At 40.8% G+C, this 17,374-nt stretch overlaps 1 protein-coding gene across 5 annotated transcripts in view; it reads right to left on the minus strand.

Annotated features, from left to right (window-relative positions):
- PDLIM5 (PDZ and LIM domain 5) overlaps positions 1–17,374 on the minus strand; it is a 251,372-nt gene that overhangs the window by 45,100 nt on the left and 188,898 nt on the right. For all 5 annotated transcript variants that reach the window (XM_088836227.1, XM_055434166.2, XM_055434167.2 and 2 more), the window contains one exon: positions 11,588–11,772. In XM_088836227.1, coding sequence (XP_088692353.1) covers positions 11,588–11,772 — 185 coding nt within the window. The remainder of the gene's footprint in view (positions 1–11,587; positions 11,773–17,374) is intronic.

Consider the following 17,374-nt stretch of genomic DNA (forward strand, 5'->3'; position numbering starts at 1 on the left):
GTTCAAATCACTACAGGACTCTGAACAATTCTTTCGACATTTCTCTGACTCTGTCACCTCACCGGGAAAATAACGGCCCACTAAAAATTTAATGACATTCTCTTACTATAGTCCTGAATAAAAAGATACTTTTAAAGCTGAAAGAAAGTATTATAAAAACATAATTATTCAGTTCAGTTCAGTTCAGTCGCTCAGTCGTGTCCGATTCTCCGCGACCCCATGAATCACAGCACGCCAGGCCTCCCTGTCCATCACCAACTCCCAGAGTTCACTCAAACTCATGTCCACAGAGTCGGTGATGCCATCCAGCCATCTCATTCTCCGTCGTCCCCTTCTCCTCCTGCCCCCAACCTTTCCCAGCATCAGAGTTTTTTCCAGTGAGTCAGCTCACCGCATGAGGTGGCCAAAGTATTGCAGTTTCAGCCTTAGCATCAGTCCCTCCAATGAACATCCAGGATTGATCTCCTTTAGAATGGACTGGTTGGATCTCCTTGCAGTCCAAGGGACTCTCAAGAGTCTTCTCCAACACACATAATTATTACTATTCATATTAATCAGTGATACCCACCATTTTACTACTGAAAGAGGACGTTGCTCCCTTTAAGTCTACCAACTATACTCTTGAGTTCCAAATGGCCGATGGGGACAATGAGTACTCCCCATCACCCCCCAGAATGTGACAGAAACTAAAATTAACTAAATATTCATTTTGAAAGCAAGTTTGTGTCTCTTTCCCTTCTTCATTTGACTAAAGGAAATTTACTGTGTCACTAAAAGATATTTTAATGATCCCAACTTTTCAATTTATAGCTTACTTTCACTGTATTTCTTCAAAACATAATCTACATTTTTAAAAAGAACCACCAATTTTTACGTCTCACTGTCAATTATAAGCCTTGCCTTTACTACATATATTAAAATTGCTTCATAAAGAAAAAAGCAACTCACTAGTAAAAAGTCTATATACATATTACAGCTATCTCCAGCTTTTAGAAAGTTTGTTTTAACACCACTTTACTTTTATGGAAGACCTGCACTGGTACCCATTTTCACTAACCCAACAGAAATCCAACTTTCACTTTATCCAAAAAATGCAAACTTTTCACTTTACACGATTTTGACTTGACAAAAGGTTTCACAAGAACCTCTACTTTTGGGCAGGAGAAAACTGTACTTGGTACATACAAAGGGAATGATGTTATAAGCAGAACACAGGAAGACATTTGTTCAATATAGAACATCAAAGGTTAAGAATGTCTAATGTGCTTTGTGCTAAGTCACTTCAGTTGTGTATGACTCTGTGGACTGGAGCCTGCCAGGCTCCTCTGTCCATGGGATTTTCCAGGCAAGAATCCTGGAGTTGGTTGCCATTTCCTTCTCCAGGGGATCTTCCCAACCCAGGGATTGAGCCAGCATCTCCTGCTTGGTAGATGGATTCTTTACCACTGAGCCACCAAGGAAGCCCAGTGTATTGAGTACTTCATCATAATAGTCACTAAACACCTTAACTTTCCTCTAGAATGTCTGTCTCCACTGGACACATTTAATCATTAAAAAAAAAAAAAGAAATCCAATAATTCCTTGCCAATGTCACGGAACAGAAGAATAAACAGGGAGTTGTGTTTAATTAAAGCACGAATGGGGCATTATTCTAAAATGGCATACAAACAACTACTGAAAACAGAAAAAGGAAAATTTTCAGCACAGCCAGACAACACAAACCACTGTGAAAGAAAACATAGCAAAGTTTTTAATTTTCAATGGCCGTATGAAATAAGGTCACATTGCCTTCTATAGAAAATGGTAATTAGAGTATTAGCCAAGACTGTATATTTCAATGATTTTTTAAGTAATCAATTATAATTTATTTATTAAAAACATCAAAATGTTAATATATTGAAGTCTTATTACAAATGTTCTCAAGATCAACACATTTTAAAAGTGTGAAAGAAGGAAAAAACCTGTATGAAAAATAATTGAAAAGCCTATTTATGGAGTTAAAGCTTTCTGAACTACATACAAATAATACCATGAGTATTTAATTTTTGATCAATGGGGCTCTATAGAATTTTTCTTCTAAAAAGAAGAAAAAGGGCTATCTTGGAAGAAACCCCTTTTCTAGTTTATGTTTATTTCCCTGACAACATGTAGTACAAGTGCTTCCTACAAAGGTAAGCCATGCCGTGAGGATCACGCCCAAGTCACCAATCTCACATTTGCAACTATAAATAATAAAAAAATACTCAATGTTTAGAAAATGCTGATTTAGGGGAAGTCAATGCACTCACGTGAGGAAATGCTGCAAAAATAGACTAGCTATATTATGAAAGTTAATTCTAACTTATTTCTCAAGTACAATACAACATGTAATCCATTCAGATTTATATTTTGTAAATACACACGTAACATAAAGACACATTCACCCAAATTTTTGTGCTGTAGTCTGACTTAGAACGAAGCATAGTCTCTTCAAGCTGAGTACAATTCTCTACCAGGGTTATAACTGAGGATATGTGAATATTCTATAAAGAATAAAGCTTCTTATGGGAGCAATGGTTAGAACTTACCTCCCAGGCAGGTTTACATGTAAGTACTCTACATTCTCTTGCTGTTGGACTTCTCTGGGTTTATACTGCCAATGCTCAGAGTGATATTCATATCACCACCCCTACACTGGATTACCTCAACAACCTCTCAATAGTCTCTAAGATTCCAGTCTTAATCTCTACATTGAGGTCATAATAATCTTTTAAACACATTAACACTATCATGATCTCTTAATAATGCAAATCTGATTAGTCATTTTCCAACTTACAAATCTAGTAATAGCTTTCTTGTGGCATCAATCTGCACTCTTTTACTTTCAAAGCCCTTTCTGACTGGCCACCCCACTAACCCATCCAACTTTCTTCCCGGTCACTGTACTGTCCTAGAAGTACTGAGCTACTTGTCCTTCTGCCAAGAAGCTAAGTTCTCTGAGAGCTTTTGCATATGTTGTTCCCTCTCCAACTCGGCCTCTTCTTAAAAATATTCAAGGGGCATTGACTCATATGATCTTACTTTAGGCACAAACATGAACACTGTGTTCTTGCATAAAATATGACTCCAGTATAAACAAATGTATACTTCACCTTAGGACTGTGTCACTGGAACTTTATTGGTCTCTTTCTCCCCTTTACATCAAGCTGCTGCTGCTGCTGCTGAGTCACTTCAGTCGTGTCCAACTCTGTGTGACCCCTTAGACAGAAGCCCACCAGGCTCCCCCGTCCCTGGGATTCTCTAGGCAAGAACACTGGAGTGGGTTGCCATTTCCTTCTCCAATGTGTGAAAGTGAAAAGTGAAAGTGAAGTCGCTCAGTCGTGTCCGACCGTTAGCGATCCCATGGACTGCAGCCTACCAGGCTCCTCCATCCATGGGATTTTCTAGGCAAGAGTACTGGAGTGGCTTGCCATTGCCTTCTCCGTTACATCAAGCTAGACCTCCAAATCTTCTGACCTGGATCTTATAATCGGATTTTACTCTTTGGATCTTGTTTTTCTTTCTTTTTCTTTAAACTGATTTCTGTTACTGGTATTTTGCATCGAGGTTAATTTATTCACAGTGACATGGTGGGTGAATACCCCTAATATTTCCTCTGCACTCCAATGCTTGGTACCCTTTATGCCATAAATTTCTAAATTTTTTGAGTAAAAACTCCTAATATATGGCTATAGATCTCTTACACATTTTTAATCACTAGAAAATAACAACAGAGTACTAATTACAGTATTGTTTATGTTCAAAACTTTGAAGCCTTCTGGAAGTCTAAAGCTACAAGGACAATGGAGCACCTTCTCCTTTATGGAAATGTACAGTGTTTACTGGCAGCCTATGGCAGACAGCATGCCCACCTTTGTTCAAGGACTACTGTGGGAATTTCAAGTCTGGTAGGGGAAAGAATAGGTTCCCTGGTGGCTCAGGCGGTAAAGAATCTGCCTGAGATGCAGAAGACCTGAGTTGATCCCTGGGTCAGGAAGATCCTGTGGAGAAGGAAATGGCAATCCACTCCAGTATTCTTGCCTAGAGAATCCCATGGACAGAGGAGCCTGGCAGGCTACAGTCCATAGGATTGCAAAGAGTAGACATGACTGAACGACTAACACACACTAGGAGGGAAGAACAATGTCTGGAGAATCCCTCACATCATAGGAAGATGTCTAAAATAAGACAAACTAACCTGTCCCCCAGTCATCACTCACTGACATTTACTGAAGGCCTAGAAATGGTGAATGCCAGCTACTGGTTTTGTGCTGTAAAACAAAGATTAGTAAGACCTGATCCCTGTCCTTTAGGGGATCTAAAAATGATGATAAAATACACATATGTAAATAATCAAAATAAACATGATGAATGTATAACAAAGCCATAATCAAAATTTTGTAGAACACAAGAGAAAGAATAGGCAGCTATTTCCAGGGTTCAACAAAGGTTCACAAAGGAGATGACACCTGGTCTTAAAGAGTGAAGAAAAGTTTTTCAGGGGTAAAAGGGTAGGGAAGCGTTTCAAATAAAAAGAGCCTCTTGTACAAAGCACTGAGGTGTGTGCCCAAGGAACAGGATGAACTCATGAACTTGAGTGTGACGGGACTGGAGGGGCCATAAGGAACAATATTACATACTGTGGCTGGAGGCGAGGCTGGCACGAGGTGTGAGAGGACTGTAAGCCCTGTTAAGAAGCCAAGCATTCAGTGGGTGGCAGAGCTCCCAAAACATTTTTAAGCAAGGAAGTCACATGAGGAGAAGTGTTTTACTAGATGCTAACAGTGTAAGTTTTAAATACTATCAGTAAAAGGAATAAAAGGCTAAAACTTACCCTTTCTTGAGGGCCCTCTATGTACCAAACACTTCCATATATATCATTTGAACTTCCGAACAATGCTACAGGGGACCTTTTTAGACTCTTCTTTTAATAGAAAAAGAAACCAAAGCCCCAGAATTCTCTACCTGGGGCAGATGTCTGGTCTTGTGAAATTCCTACAGCAGAGGGCAGGAACTCCTATGCTTCAGGACCCTCCCGTCAATAAACAGTGATGAACAATGGCCTGATCAAAGAAAGCACTGCTTATATTCTAAGGAACTGGTCATTCTCATTTTGCAAATAATTGAAGTTAGAAAACTGATGTGCATCACACATTTAGTCCTTCATAACTAAGACTGGATTTGCGAAAAAATATCTGACTATATTTGGTAAGACAGTAAGATTTTATACACACACACACACTTGCATCAAATGAATTAAATTTACCTAATCTGGTATCTATTCCCTGGAGGAGTAAATGGCAACCCACTCCAGTATTCTTGCCTGGAAAATCCCATAGACAAAGGAGCCTGGTGGGCTACAGTCCACAGGGTTGCAAGGAGTCAGACACAACTGAGCGACTCAGCACGCAATCTGGTATTTATAACCTAAACAGAATCTAGAAAAAATATTACACAGCAAATTAGGGCACCTACACAAACATAGTAACCTATTTTTAAACTTCCACCATTACATTTATGAAGGTTTTAAGAATATGTATCTAACCACTTATTCATATACAATATGAAGGTTTGGAGCATTAAAATACCGATTAGACATACAAATATATGTATGTATTAAAATATCAGTGTAAAAAGTACAAATCTTCAATTCTTAAAAATATCAAGAATCTCACCTTTTATGTATTTTTACAGATCAGTAAACATTTCTAAAGGGACTACTGCATCTGAATTCTGGAAGTATACCAACGTACAGGGCAAGTAGGTAGCAGTATTGCTAGCTTACATAAACACTCAACCATGGGTTCACCTTTCTTTTGTATCTTGATACTTTCATGTAGACTATAAACTCTTTAACATTTTACATCCTAAAATATTTCTTTGTCAGTCACTGGCAAGCCTGTGTATGTATGGTGATGTATGTTAAAGAACATGCCTGAGAAAACGAAGAGGACCCAGTCTAAACCATAATGCTGTAACATGCACACCTAGTTCCTATTTATCAACTGGACAGAAGAGCCTGGTGGGTTACAGTCCATGGGGTCAAAAATAGTTAAACATGACTCAGTGAACAACACCTTATGGACTTCCTTGGTGGCTCAGATGGTAAAGAATCTGCCTACAATGAAGAAGATCCAGGTTCGATTCCTGGGCTGGGAAGATCCCCTGGAGAAGGGAATCCACTCCAGTATTCTTGCCTGGAGAATTCCATAAACAGAGGAACCTGGCAGGCTACAGTATATGGGGTCGCAAAGGGTCAGACATGACTGAGCGACTAACACTTAATGCTTTACTGTCTTCTTGAAAGACTTCTGGATAACACAGGCTATATTATACCACAAGTGAAATGATCTAAGAATTAAAGTCAGAATGTTAATGGAGGTAGTATTATAGAAACCCATGACAGGTTCAAAATATACTACTAAGGCTTAAAATTTCAATTACCCTTTCAATGCAATCTTTTTTCTTCTTTTTGGTTATCATTTCACCAAAACTCATGACTAAAATACTTCTTTAAATAAGTGACTTTCAAACTTTTTCTTAATTATAAAAAATAAGAAATATACTTTTCCTGTTGGACACTTTATCTGCTGATCCAAAATACATCTTTGTACATAATTATGCACATACAATACACATACATACATACATATGTAAACTAAAACCACATTTTCATAACATGATACCTACCCACAATATGTTAAAATACTTCGTACAGTAAAATATTATCAAATTTTCTATTCTATTTCATTTTTTAATGAAAATACAGGCTATGATCCATTAAACTATTTCATTATCAACTAAATGGACCACAGACTGCATTTTAGTGATTCTGATCCCATCCTTCCTACCCCATTGTAGGAATTATTTTAAAATGACATCACTGGTGATAGGAACTCTTTGGTGATGGTGGGAGGGTAGGGGGATAAAAAATCTTTTTTTCCTCTTTTCTTAACCCACACTAGAGTACAGCTGTGAACTATCAAGAAAAAGACACCTGAAGTTCTCAGTGTGAGAGAAGCAATGCCACCTGCTAATGTTTTATCTGAGTCCAAAGGAGTGCAGTGACTTGCCTCTGAAGCTTTTGCAACCTTTGGTGGAAACTGTGCTTTTCACAGGTCAGTTGTGAAGAACATTAAGAACACACCATGCAACAACTTTTGTTGTTCAATTACCTAGTCGTGTCCGACTCTTTGCGACCCCATGGACTGCAGCACGCCAGGCCTCCCTGTCCCTCACCATTTCCCAGAATTTGTCCAAGTTCACGTTCACTGAATCGGTAATGCCGTCCAGCTGTCCCATCCTCTGATGCCCTCTTCTCCTTCTACCCTCAATCTTTTCCAGCATCAGGGACTTTTCCAATGAGTCAGCTGTTTGCATCAGATGACCAAAATACTGGAGCTTCAGCATCAGTCCTTCCAGTGAATACTTAGTGTTGATCTCCCTTAAGATTGGCTTGATCTTCTTGCTGTCCAAGAGACTTTCAGGAGTCTTCTCCAGCACCACAGTTCAAAGGCATTGATTCTTTGGTGTTCTGCCTTTTTAAAGTCCAGCCCTCACAACCGTAATGATACCAATGGGAAGACCATAGCCTTGACCATATGGACCTTAGTTGGCAGAGTAATGTCTCTGCTTTTCAACACACTGTCTAGGCTTGTCACCACTTTCCTGCCAAGAAGCAACTGTCTTCTGATTTCATGGCTGCAGTCACCGTTTGCAGTAATTTTAGAGCCCAAGAAGAGGAGATCTCTACTTCCTCCTTTTCCCCTTCTATTTACCATGCAGTAATAGGTCTGATGCTAAAGCTGAAACTGCAATACTTTGGCCACCTCATGCGACGAGTTGACTCACTGGAAAAGACTCTGATGCTGGGAAAGGTTGGGGGCAGGAGGAGAAGGGGATGACAGAGAATGAGATGGCTGGATGGCATCACCGACTCTAAGGACTTGAGTTTGAGTGAACGCCGGGAGTTGGTGATAGACAGGGAGGCCTGGCGTGCTGTGATTCATGGGGTCGCAGAGAGTCGGACACGACTGAGCGACTGAACCGAACCGAACCGAATGGGGCCAGATGCCATGATCTTAGTTGTTTTAATATTAGTTTTAAGCCGGCTCTTTCACTCTCCTCCTTCACCCTCAACAAGAGTAGAGTGGTATCTATCATCTGCATATCTGGGGCTGTTGATGTTTCTTCCACCTATCTTGATTTCGCCTTGTAACTTATCCAGCCCAGCACTTCTCATGATGTGCCAGCATACAGGTTAAACAAACAGGGTGACAGCAGACAGCCCTGTTGTACTCCTTTCTTGATATTGAACCAATCAGTTGTTCCATACAGGGTTCTAACTGTTGCTTCTTGACCTGCATACAGGTTTCTCAGGAGACAGGTAAGAGGGGTCTGGTATTCCCATCTCTCTAAGAACTTTCCAGTTTGTCATGATCCACACAGTCAAATGAGACAGTTAAAACCTTCTAAGTCAAAAGAACAAATGGGAAACATTTGCATAAGGAAGTCCTTGAAACTATTTATTAGAGATTAAAAGTAGATTCTGAGGTACTGTTTTATTTTGTTTTGAAATACGGTATACTGTTAGAGTAGAATAAAAGAACTTGAGTGGCTAGGAATATTTATTTTACAATTTTTACAAAGTAACATAAAATAAGTAACTTTAACATAACATAAACTCACTAAGTGCCAGTATAGTACCTAGAGCAAGATAAACAGCAGGAGCTCTGCAAATATTTTCTGATTTAAGCATCAAGATGTAATTCAACTAACACTTCACAATGGTAAAACATACCTTCTTTTAACAATAATGCTTTATATTATATAACATACAGTTTTATATCCTGTTATAGTTTTGCTCAGATTAAATTCATTACACCTTCTGTAAAAGGGTTAATATTTTAAATACTAACCATGTGAATCATGATTATATTTATTTGCCTGTATATTAGAATGAGAGAAAAAAGGATTCTATCGCCCTCTTGTGGTAATTTTGCTGTAGTGTATCCTCCAAGAGTTTGACATCAATTGGAAATTTTCTTTTTATTCTAACAGGATGAGTAGTATTTTGCCCATAGTTTCTGAATTTCCAAAAGCGGTACACATAACTTCCTGTCCTTCACAGTACATATACTCTGTACCTTCCTTTCAGTTCTACCTGTGAAATTTAGTCTTTTCCTCTTTTAGGAAAGATTCCCCTGTTTGCTTCCAATTACTATACCTCCAAATTTTTTGGGAAAATTACTTTTTGTATATAATCATACATAATATAATTACAGCAATTCTTCATTGTCATAGATAAGTTCTAAATAAGTGGAAATAGTTAAAAATGTGTAGGGCTGAGGTGTCAGCATTTTTTCTAAGAAAACTGGTCTTGCTAATGATATTATTCTAAATCTTTTAAGTTTTCAAAAGAAATAAAATAGTCTTTTGTTTAAAATAGTCTCAATCAGGGGACCTCTTGGCGGTCAAGTGGTTAGGACCCTGCACTTCCACTGCAGGGGGCAAAGGTTTGATCCCTGGTTGGGGAACTAAGATCCTACCTGCTGGGCAGCTAAGTCGAATTAAAGAAAAAGTTTTTTTAATTAAGATAATAATAATAAACAAGCAAACAAAATAGTCTAGGTCATGTGTAATGGCCTTTCCTCTTTCTTCCACACAATGCTTTTAGCTTTAAAAATTAGCAATGGTAATTCAAAAATATGCAAATGACACTATGAAATAAATTTTAACTATATAAATAATAATTTCTTAAACATAATTTACTTACAATAAATGAAGTTAGCATTAATATATTTAAATGCTATGGAAAATACAAAACAAAGATTGATTCCTAATTAACTAAAAATTCATTCTTTCTACTCTTATCAACTAAAAAATAATAAATGACCTATTTTTATATAAAAAGTTATAAAGTTATCATATTTTTCAAAGAAGTCCCTTGTATATTCAATTAATACCCATCCCAAAACTGATGAAGGAAGACTAGAAATATACAAGGGATAAGTTAAAAAAGTGTCTTCTTTGCAGAGAAGCCTGAACTTTCAAAAGCAAATTAACATGACAAGGTAACTGAAGAAGTTTTAGTAAAACCAGAGCAATTACAAAGTGTGAGCAGCAGGAGATGAGACTGAAAAGTCAATAGAGGTCAGAGGGAAAAGGTCTTAATGAGCAGTGAAGGAAGGGGGAACAGTCCAGCATTTGCAGCAGGAGAGTAACATCGGCAAGTGAGTTTTGGAAATATCACTTGCAGTAAGGAGGACAGACTTACATGGTGAGAAGGAGATGGGGACGTTAGTTAGGCGCTGTCTGCAAAGACCAGGGCCTGAACCAAGGCAGTGGCTGTGACCACAAAGAGGAGAAAAGAAGTCTGAGAAATGCTAAGAGATGGACTCATCAGGTGTTAGTTACTGTGAGAGCACGGGAATGGAGTCTCAAGCTGTCACTCTAGCTCTGGTGCCTGGTTATCATCCCCAGAGATAGGTAGGGTATTCTCAGACACACAGCGTTGGAGGTGCCACGTGGAGGTCAACAAGGTTGAGGGTGAGAAGTGAAGTGAGAGTCACTTTGTCAAGTCTAACTCTTTGCGACCCCAAGGACTATACAGTCCATGTGATTCTCTAGGCCAGAATGCTGGAGTGGGTAGCCTTTCCCTTCTCCAGGGAATCTTCCCAACCCAGGGATCAATCCCAGATCTCCTGCATTGCAGGTGGACTCTTTACCTACTGAGCCACAAGGGAAGCTCAAGAATACTGGAGTGGGTAGCCTGTCCCTTCTCCAGTGGATCTTCCCGACCCAGGAATCGAACCAGGGTCTCCGGCACTGCAGGCAGGGAAGCGTGATAGGAAGTAAATTATCAGTGGCTGGGTAGTAGAGGGAATCTTGATGACATATCATCTTGGAGAGCATAAAGAGTGCGAAGAGAGGAAGAGTGAGGGTGGAATCAGCAACATTTAATTGTAGTCCCATCTTAAAGTGGTACTTTCATCCTATAACCACAACCTGCACTCACGTTGGGAGAAGTATTTAGTCTTCCATTTTGCAGATCAGAAAACTGAGGGTCCAGGTTAAGTGACTTTATTTAAAGCTATTTATCTATAGATGTGAATGTAAAGTCAAGTTTCTAGACGGAGCCCAACGACAGGAAGTAAAAGACTCTTTCTTCAATAACTGACGGCAGAAAATCCATCTGTCACTGTTATTCTGTGTATATGATCAAAACAAGGATGTTGTATGTCCAAGGCTAACCTTCAAACAACATAGTTTGTTAATAAGACCCCAAATTTACAGTTTGACCCATGCTTCATGGGTAATCTGGAAAACCAGGAAATGCTCTCAATTCTATAATTATAAATAGCAAGTGGCAACTGTGTCACACACACACAGAATGTTAATCAGACACTTCAGAGGAAAGAATAACTGCAACTACTCTTCCCAGTCTTTTATAAATCTCAGAAGATTGAGAAGAGTTTCAGCAGTGAACTCTAGCTGAAATATATCCCAGAACACATTTTCATAGTTACACTTAAATGCAAAAAAGCAAGAGATTTCTTTGGCGAAGTACCTGCTTGGCTGGGCCGTTGCCAACTTGGTGACTTGATCCCACTGGACCCCACAGGCTTGAAAGCGGCAGCAGTGGTGAGTCCGGCCACCCCTGGTCTGGCCGAGCCTGGGCTTCCCGGCCTCTCGGGGGAGCTCCAAGCTGCACCTGCTGATGGGGCAGACTGCTGAGAAGGCTCCTGGGCATTGCTGGAGAGAGAAGGAGGAGACATTTTTGGTAAAGTGGTAGTAATCTAACTTAGTGATTTGTCCTTTTCTCAGCCTATTAAATCTCTAAGGAAAACAAAAGTATTGATTAGTTGATATTTTAAAGAAAACTCTAACACCATGACAAGGGGCTGACTCTCTTTAAAACAGAAAAAAGAAAAGGAAAGGAAAACAATTGGGTTGCATTTGTTCAGTCTTTGCAAATTCCCTTTAAAAGGTCTACTCGGAGAAATTGTTGTTTTTGTTCTTTAGTTGCTAAGCCATGTCTGACTCTTTTGCAATGCTGTGGACTGTGGCCCGCCAGACTCCTCTGTCTATGGGATCATCTCACAAGAGAACTGAAGTGGGTTACCATTTCCTTCTCCAGGAGATCTTCCTGACCCAGAGGTCAAACCACCTCTTCTGCATGGGCAGGCTAATTCTCTACCACTGAGCGACCAGGGAAGCCCAAACCCGAGAAATTAGGCACTGAAAAAGTTACACGGCCAATTTTTTAAAATAAGAAGCTAACTTCCTCTATCTCAACATCCCAGAAGGGCCATGTAGAATACAACAATTAACTATTGGAGAATCCCTGATAATCCATATGAAATGGCAGATGCAGCTTTTTCTTTGCCACATTCTTCTGGTATCTCATGGACTAAGTTTCCCTGACATCTCACCGGTCACTCGTTTCACTCACACACTCGCTCAGTCATTCAGTAAATACTTAAGCACCTACTACAATACACGCCAGACATTGTGTTACACAGTGGAGAACAGGAGACAATATGTGCAGCCTAGCACAGCATCCAGTGTTCAGTGTTCATGATGCATACAAGCAAGCAAGAAACAAGTCTGCCACTGTCCTCTCTCAATCAGAGCTATTTGCTTAGCAGGAGGTCTTATTTACGCTGGTTCCAGTTTGATACAGAAGATGACATGGCTTTTATTATCCCAGTCATTTGTTATTTATACTTGTATATCATCGTTTAAAAAATAATTCTAGGTAGTCCAAATTATAAAGTAGGCCCTTCTGGAATGATGTAATACCATAAACAGTTTCTCCCAAATGAAGTATAATAAAAAATGGTAACAATGACAATAACAATAATACATCCTACTGGCTTTTCAACAGAAACTGAGCTTCTGCTGCTGCTGCTGCTAAGTCGCTTCAGTCGTGTCCGACTCTGTGCGACCCCATAGATGGCAGCCCACCAGGCTCCCCCATCCCTGGGATTCTCCAGGCAAGAACACTGGAGTGGGTTGCCATTTCCTTCTACCACTTACTAAATAATTCTATGCAGAGAAACTCAGTTCCTTGAATACCTGAAACAAAATAAATACTCTTAGTTATACTGTTAGGCTGAAGTTTCAGCTGCAATCATACCCACCATATTACTGTAAATGACTAAGATTACCTAATTTCCCCAGTGCCTCTTGAACCCTGCATAGCCTAACAGAGCAGGCTGACGCTACCTATCCTTAGGAAGGCTGCTGCAAGGCTGCCCTTTGACTGGCTTTTGGGAACTTGGCTGGTAAACAGTTCCCTACAGTCATATAAAAGTTTCTCTAAAAGATAGAGTGCTCACTGCACCTACACTGTATCAACAGTGTGGTTTATGATAAACACCTGCTGTCCTTTGCAAGTTGGAGACTGGGTACCAATGAGGCAGAGCATGCCTATGTGATGTGCCCCAACGAAACCCGTCTCGGGTACTTAGTTTCTAAACAGCTTCTCTGGTAGAGAACACTGTGCATGTCTTGTAACTCCTTGCCACAGGCATCCACACATCATGGGTGACCTCACGGGGAGGTTTGGGAACTTGAGCCTCCTTTCTTCTCGACTTGGCCCCATGCTGATTCTGCTTTGCATTCTTTCACTGTAATGACTCTCAATCATGAGCACTACTATAGACTAAGTTCTGTTAAGTCCTCCCATGAGTCATCCAACCCATCCTGATGGTGGGTTTAAAGCATTTCTGACAACAGGTAGTTTTGAAAAATCATTTTAGAGCTATTTTAACTACCTTGAATACTATTCCCTATCATTGTTCCCTCACATTCAAGTGTAGCAGAGCCATCACCTTCTTCTATCATTTCTAATGAGTTGAATGAAAACTCAAATCTGCTTGATGTTAAAAAATACATGAAAAACTTAAGCAGTTTAATAATTTTATCATAAATAAAAAATGAAAGATGGAGAAGGAACAAGATGGCAGAGGAATAGGACGGCGAGACCACTCTCTCCCCCACAAATTCATCAAAAGAACATTTGAACGTGGAGTAAAGTCCACAAAACAACTTCTGAATGCTGGCAGAGGACATCACACACCCAGAAAAGCAGCCCATTGTCTTCGAAAGGAGGTAGGAAAAAACATAAAAGATAAAAAGAGAGACAAAAGAGGTAAGGATGGAGCTCCGTCCTGGGAAGGGAGGCTTTAAAAAGAGAGAAGCTTCCAAACACCAGGAAACACTCTCACTGGCGAGTCTGTGGTGAGCCTTGGAACCTCAGAGGGCCACATAACCAGGAGGAAAAAGAAAGAAATAATTAAAACCCACAGATTACCCGCCAAACGGTAACTCCCAGCGGAGAAGCAGCCCAGACGCCTGCATCTGCCATTAGCAAGCGGCGGCTGGGCAGGGAGGAGCCGGCTGAACTGCTTAGAGAGAGTACTGGGCTTGAATGCCGCGAGAACAATCTGAGAGAACTGGGGATAGCAAACCAGACTGGGATAGCTTCCCCCACGAAAAGGCGGAAAGCTCTAACCTAAGACTCCGCCAGCCCCGCTCACAGAACAAAGCGCTGAGCAGAGCGAGCCCACTGCAGTCAGCCCATCCCCCATCCCCAGCCAAGACAGGCAGGGAGGGCAGCCAGAGCCGGAGGGGGCAACTGCGGCCCCAGAAAGGCATCCGATACCAAACTTCAGGCAGGCTTCGTTGCTAATCAAGACTTCTTGGGCTCCAGCTGGTAGATATCCGCCTGAGAAGGTGCGCCGGTTGTACACCCAGAAAACCGAGTGGCAGGGACTGGGGAGGTGATAAGTCACAGCAACTGTGCTCGCCAAACACTTGGTCACCTGAGCTGCTTGGACTGGGGAAGGCACAAAATGCAGGCGCAACCAAGTCTGCGCCTTTGTGGAATACCTGAGGACCTGAACCTGAGCCGCTCAGACCTGGGAAGTGCATACAACCCAGCGACAGCCTCGGACAGTTCCCAGCAGAGCAACCTAGAGCCTGTGCAGTATAGACTGGGACAGCACACGCGCTGTGAGCGGGGGCAAACCCAGTGTGGCCGAGATGCTGCGGGCACTCCCCACAGACGCCAGAGATATTTGTCTGCAGCGTTCCTCCCTTCCCAGAATAGGACTGAACAACTGAGCCTTAAAAAGTGTCCACCTGACCCCTAGTATCAGGGCGGAAATTAGACACTGAAGAGACCAGCAAACAGAAGCTAAAACAGAGGGAACCACGTTGGAAATGACAGATAGAGTAGTCTAGAGACTACTCCAAGAATAAGACCAAAAACCAGAGGCAAGAGGCTTAAGCCTGAATCCTGAGAACACCAGAGAACTCCTGACTCCAGGGAACATTAATCGATAGGAGCTCATCAAGCGTCTCCATACCTATACTAAAACCAAGCACCACCCAAGGGTCAACAAGTTCCAGAGCAAGACATACCACGCAAATTCTCCAGCAACACAGGAAAATAGCCCTGAGCTTCAATATACAGGCTGCCCAAAGTCACTCCAAACCCACTGACATCTCATAACTCATTACTGGACACTTCATTGCACTCCAAAGAGAACAAATCCAGCTGCACCCACCAGAACACCGACACAAGCTTCCCTAACCAGGGAACCTTGACAAGTCACCTGTCCAACCCCACACACAGCGAGGAAACTACATAATAAAGAGAACTCCACAAACGGCCAGAACTGGGAAAGGCCACCCCAAGCAAAGCAATATAAGCAAGATGAAGAGGCAGAGAAATACCCAGCAAGTAAAGGAACAAGGTAAATGCCCACCAACACAAACCAAAGAGGAAGATATAGGGAATCTACCTGATAAAGAATTTCGAATTTTGGTGGAAAATGATTCAAAATCTTGAAAGCAAAATGGAGTTACAGATAAATAACCTGGAGAAAAGGATTGAGAAGATGGAAGAAAGGTTTAATAAGGACTTAGAGGAAATAAAAAGGAGTCAATACAAAATGAATAATGCAATAGATGAGATCAGAAACACTCTGGAGGGAACAAACAGTAGAATAACAGAGGCAGAAGACAGGATAAGCGAGCTAGAAGATAGAATTGAAGAAATAAATGAAACAGAGAGGAAAAAAGAAAAACGAATTAAAAGAAATGAGGACAATATTAGAGACCTCTGGGACAATGTTAAATGCTCCAACATTCGAATCATAGGAGTCCCAGAAGAAGACAAAAAGAAAGACCATGAGAGAATACTTGAGGAGATAATAGTCGAAACTTCCCTAAAATGGGGAAAGAAATAATCACCCAACTCCAAGAAACCCAGAGAGTCCCCAACAGGATAGACCCAAGGCGAAATACTCCAGTTCAGTTCAGTTCAGTTGCTCAGTCGTGTCCGACTCTCCACGACCCCATGAATTACAGCACGCCAGGCCTCCCTGTCTATCACGAACTCCCGGAGTTCACTCAAACTCATGTCCACAGAGTCGGTGATGCCATCCAGCCATCTCATAATCGGTCGTTCCCTTCTCCTCCCGCCCCCAACCTTTCCCAGCATGACAGTCTTTTCCAGTGAGTCAACGGGTCGCATCCAAGACACATATTAATCAAATTAACAAAGATCAAACACAAAGAACAAATATTAAAAGCAGCAAGAGAAAAGCAGCAAATAACACACAAGGGGATTCCCATAAGGATAACAGCTGATCTTTCAACAGAAACTCTTCAGGCCAGGAGAGAATGGCAAGACATACTTAAAGTGATGAAAGAAAATAACCTAAGCCCAGATTACTGTACCCAGCAGGATCTCATTCAAATATGAAGGAGAAATCAAAAGCTTTACACACAAGCAAAAGCTGAGAGAATTCAGCATCACCAAACCAGCTCTCCAACAAATGCTAAAGGATCTTCTCTAGACAGGAAACACAGAAAGGGTGTATAAACTCGAACCCAAAACAATAAAGAAAATGGCAACGGGATCATACTTGTCAATAATTACCTTAAACGTAAATGGGTTGAATGCCCCAACCAAAAGACAAAGGCTGACTGAATGGATACAAAAACAAGAACCCCATATATGTTGTCTACAAGAGACCCACCTCAAAACCAGGGACACATACAGACTGAAAGTGAAGGGCTGGAAAAAGATATTCCACGCAAATAGAGACCAAAAGAAAGCAGGAGTAGCAGTACTCATATCAGATAAAATAGACTTTAAAACAAAGGCTGTGAAAAGAGACAAAGAAGGAAACCACATAATGATCAAAGGATCAATCCAAGAAGAAGATATAACAATTATAAATATTTATGCACCCAACATAGGAGCACCACAATATGTAAGATAATTACTAACAAGTATGAATGGGGAAATTAACAACAACGCAATAATAGTAGGAGA

The sequence above is a fragment of the Moschus berezovskii genome, chromosome 5 (assembly GCF_049115385.1).
Source record: "Moschus berezovskii isolate FMDL1 chromosome 5, NW_MosBer_1.0, whole genome shotgun sequence".
In the NCBI taxonomy this organism is placed as follows: domain Eukaryota; kingdom Metazoa; phylum Chordata; class Mammalia; order Artiodactyla; family Moschidae; genus Moschus; species Moschus berezovskii.